Here is a 4,329-nt window from a genome sequence, read left to right on the forward strand (position 1 = left end):
TATATACTATAATTTTTAATTCAATTTTAAAAAAAAAGGGAAATTTTGAAAAAAAAAATTTTTTCACATGATTCAAATTTTTTAAAATTATTTATAATTATTAGAAAAGTCCTATATATTTTTTATTCATCTGCTCGCATATTAATGAAAATCAGAATATCATTCATTGGAAAGATGCCATTTAATTCACTTTATGAATTGTAATTTGGAACATTCGTACAACGAATTGGAACTCATTATGAAATTGGAAAAAAACAAACAGATAGATGAATCATTATTCATTTAATTTCATATTTTCAATTTTTGAAAATTATTAATATTTAATTGGAGAATAATAATTCATTTGAATAAATCATTCTTTATTTTATTAAATTCCTTAACTTAATCACCTCCATTTATATTCTATTATATTAATGTTGTTTCAGCAAGGTATCGAATAGTTGAATGTGTGTCTCGCGACACTCAAAATCGTCCTCGCACATGTACGCACACTCGCGTGCAATGTTTACTTGCCGTCTCTGCGTCAAATCTCGCCGCTTGCCCGTGTCGCGACTCAAAACCCATTAGCTGTATCTCATGTATTGTCTGCTATCTCGAAATCATGTATGTGTATAATCTATGTGTTCTCTCGCTCCGTAAAATTTTCACTCTGTAACGTTCTCTTGCGATACGGTCTGTATCGCCGCATCAGAATCAATAAAATTCTCGGTTACTATTAATCATCATCTCTCTCCATCTCAACAACATTTCGTTTCATTCACACTCGTTCTCATCACTAATTCGCGGATCCCACGTCGATGATCCATATCTTTTTGCCATCTCTCTAAACATTTTTGGTCCTTCGAGCCGGATCAGTCGCGAATCGAATCGGATCATTCGCAAATCGAGTCGAATCTTTCGAATCGTTGCGACTTACGGGAAGACGAATTAGCCAGTGAGTGAAACGGAACTATCGCGTGTGCATCAAGTTGCGAAAGTTCACGTAATCAAAGTGAACAATATCGTTATCGGTGAAAACCATCATCAAAATCTGTCGCGTCTGTTAAATTCAAACGTGCGGTGTCCTCTGTAGTGACCGTGACTAAGATCTGAGCGTCAACAACACCGATCTCTCGAAGTGTGTATCGCGACGCCCTATTATCACTGTGTGCGTATCTCGTTCGTGAAAACTTCGTTCGTCGCGTGAGTTACACTTTCTCGTTTGTGAAAATGACGATCGACGAATACATTGAACGTCAAACCGATCTCTTAAGGCGCATCTGTCGCACTCTCGAAAACTTGCGCAAGCTCGGTGAAGCAAAAACAACCCTCGGGCAAGTGCAATCGCGATTGGATGCTTTAAATTCAAATTGGCTGAAGTTCCAAGACATGCACGAGACAGTCGATCAAATTAGAATCGCAGCAAAAGGTGATCAACTGGACACTATCAAAAGACTTTCGTATTTGGCGAAAGACTAACGGACAGTGTGAAGAGCAATACGAGTACTTAAACGCGAAGGGAGAGATGCTCGATCTACTCGGAATTCTCAAGACTCTATCGGCACCGATCGTGCCAACAGCCGTAGCCCCGCAACTCACAACTGGAGGAGCCTCAAAACGGCTACCACGCATCGAATTGCCTACGTTCTCGGGCAATTACTCAGACTGGAAGTCTTTCCACGACCTCTTCACATCAATCGTTCGCGAAAATTCGCAACTCTCGGAAGTGGGAAAACTACACTACCTAAAAACAAGTCTTACCGATGAACCGTCACAACTCATTAAAAACATCGCTCTTACCGCTGAAAACTTCCCTCGAGCCTGGGAAACTCTCGTCTCACGGTGCGAAAACAAGAGACTTTTGACGGATTCTCATCTCGCGACACTTTTCGCGATTCCTCGTGTCACGAAAAAGTCGTCATCAGAACTGAAGAGCTTGCACAACAACACTTGCGAAGCTCTTGGCGCACTCGAACTTCTCGATGGTCCCGAGAAATTAGGGGATCACATCATCGTGCACATGACGATTCGCAAGCTCGACCCAGCATCTCTCGAAGAGTGGGAAAAAAGTGTTAGCGAGAAACTCGAGCCCCCCACGTTTGCGGAGCTCAAGGCGTTTCTCATCGGTCGCATCCACACCCTCGAAGCCGTGGAGCAGGCTCATGCTCATAATCAAATCGCGACGTCGAAACCGCACTCATCGCAAGGAAGGTCAAATCTTCAGACGACAAGGTCACATACAGCGCAATCAAAGGAACAGTCGTGTGCTTGTTGCAAAGGCAACCACTAAATCGCGTTCTGTTCGACCTTTCGCGACAAATCTCTGGATCAAAGAAGGGAAGTGGTTTCTGCGAAAAAGCTTTGCTTCAATTGTCTCGGTCCACATTAGCAGAAGGACTGTCGATCCAACAGAACGTGTCGCGTGTGCAACGGTCGACATCATTCCTTGCTGCATCGAAACTCTTCCTCAATCTCGACAGCTGCCAACAGCGGCACATCTCAAGGACAGGCCGCAGTGGCGCAACCTGCAGTGCAGAACGCACCGATCTCGAACAGCGCCTCTCAGGTGAGCAACCACTCAGCTCAGCCTACAATGATCAAGCGCTCTCCAGTTCTTCTCGCCACAGTGCAATTGATCGCTTCGAATCCGGAGACTGAAGAAATAATCATCGCTCGCGCTCTACTCGATCAAGGATCCGAAAGTTCATTCGTCACGGAGTCGCTAGCGCAACAATTGCGACTACGTCGGCATCAAGCAACGATACCGGTCATTGGCGTCGGAGCTCATAAATCGGCAGTGACTCGCGGCATCGCGACATTGCAACTCCAATCTCGTGCTCACACCTCGTTCTCATGTCAGGTGGAGGCACTCGTGCTTCCACGACTCACATCGTATCTACCCTCACTACGACTTCTCGTCGAAGACTGGCCTCATCTACGAGGACTCAACCTCGCGTATCCAAGCTTTGCACATCCCAGTCAAATCGACGTAATTCTCGGAGCTGGCATCTACAGCAACATCATTGGTCAAGGAGTTCGAAGAGGAGCACCAGAAACACCAATCGCGCAAGAAACTCAGTTCGGTTGGGTCCTGTCCGGCTGCGTTTCAGCGGAAGCAGCAAGCCCCTCGTATAGCGCAGTCCAAGGCTTCCAATGCTCCCTCGATCACGAACTGCTCGATTTCGTGCAGCAGTTTTGGAAGCAGGAAGAAGTGTCGAAACCTTTGGCACTAACTTCCGAAGAAGAGCGTTGTGAGCAACACTTTCGCGAAACGGTTTCTCGAAATGCGTCCGGTCGTTACGTAGTTCGGCTGCCGCTCAAAGACAATTCGGTAGAGCTCGGCAACTCGCGGAATCCCGCGCATCAAATGCTCCTTCGTTTGGAGAAACGGTTCGGTAGCGACGCAAAACTCAAGGAGGCCTACTCGAGCTTCCTTCGTGAATATCGTGTACTCGGGCACATGCGTCGCGCTATCAATACACCTGAAGACAATTTCCGCGTGTTTTATCTTCCCTATCACGGTGTAGTTCGCGACAGCAGTTCAACAACAAAGTTGCGTGTCGTGTTCAACGGGTCTCAAAGAACCAACCTCGGACTCTCTCTCAATGACAATCTTCTCGTCGGTCCAAAAGTGCAAACCGACCTCGCGGACGTTCTCTTACGCTGGCGACAATATCCAGTCGCGTTCTCATCAGACATCGTCAAGATGTAACGACAAATTTTGGTCCACAATGATGACCAAGGTTTTCAGCGAATCCTCTGGAGGGAAGAATCAGAGCTACCGATTGAAGAATATCAACTGACTACGGTAACGTATGGTCTTGCAAGCGCTCCATACCTCGCGATCCGTGTTCTTCATCAACTCGTTCAGGACGAAGGTGAGCAGTATCCCTTTGCGAGCCACGTCATTCTCGAGAACACGTACGTCGACGACATCCTCTCAGGAGCAGAGGACGTTGATCAAGGTCGCGAGAAAATCAACGAACTCAATCAATGGCTCAAGGCGGGCGGCTTTGAACTTTAAAAGTGGACTTCAAGCCACCCAGAAACTCTCGTTGACATTTCTCGAAACCATCAAGAGATCGCAATGCATCTGAATCTCGATCAAAGTCTATTCTTTCGGGCTCTCGGTCTTGCGTGGAGACCAGACATCGACGCGTACGCGTTCACTCCGCAAATTCATCATACTCGGGACAATTTCACGAAACGAAAAGTTCTCTCACAAACCGCGCAGCTCTTTGATCCTCTCGGATGGCTCTCGCCGATCACGATCAGAGCCAAAATCTTTATGCAAGAATTGTGGGCACTCGGTTTCGACTGGGACGAGCCGCTCTCAGCTTCATTGTCCTC

General features: G+C 46.3%; 1 protein-coding gene across 1 annotated transcript; it reads left to right on the plus strand.

Annotated features, from left to right (window-relative positions):
• The first annotated feature begins 1,504 nt into the window (after nt 1-1,504).
• On the plus strand, nt 1,505-4,003 carry LOC124307430 (uncharacterized). The gene is made up of 3 exons (XM_046769069.1): nt 1,505-2,258; nt 2,460-3,687; nt 3,808-4,003. The coding sequence occupies exons 1-3, from the start codon at nt 1,505-1,507 to the stop codon at nt 4,001-4,003; spliced, it is 2,178 nt and encodes a 725-aa protein (XP_046625025.1).
• Nucleotides 4,004-4,329: the final 326 nt, after the last annotated feature.

The sequence above is a fragment of the Neodiprion virginianus genome, chromosome 6 (genome assembly GCF_021901495.1).
Source record: "Neodiprion virginianus isolate iyNeoVirg1 chromosome 6, iyNeoVirg1.1, whole genome shotgun sequence".
NCBI classification, from domain to species: domain Eukaryota; kingdom Metazoa; phylum Arthropoda; class Insecta; order Hymenoptera; family Diprionidae; genus Neodiprion; species Neodiprion virginianus.

Excerpts from the sequence above, each read along its gene's own strand:
- LOC124307430 (XM_046769069.1), top strand. The coding sequence starts at position 1,505 with ATGCTCGATCTACTCGGAATTCTCAAGACTCTATCGGCACCGATCGTG. Across the intron at positions 2,259-2,459 it reads GTCGTGTGCTTGTTGCAAAG|CTGCCAACAGCGGCACATCT; the intron begins GCAACCACTAAA and ends CAATCTCGACAG. Across the intron at positions 3,688-3,807 it reads TCATCAGACATCGTCAAGAT|CGCTCCATACCTCGCGATCC; the intron begins GTAACGACAAAT and ends TGGTCTTGCAAG.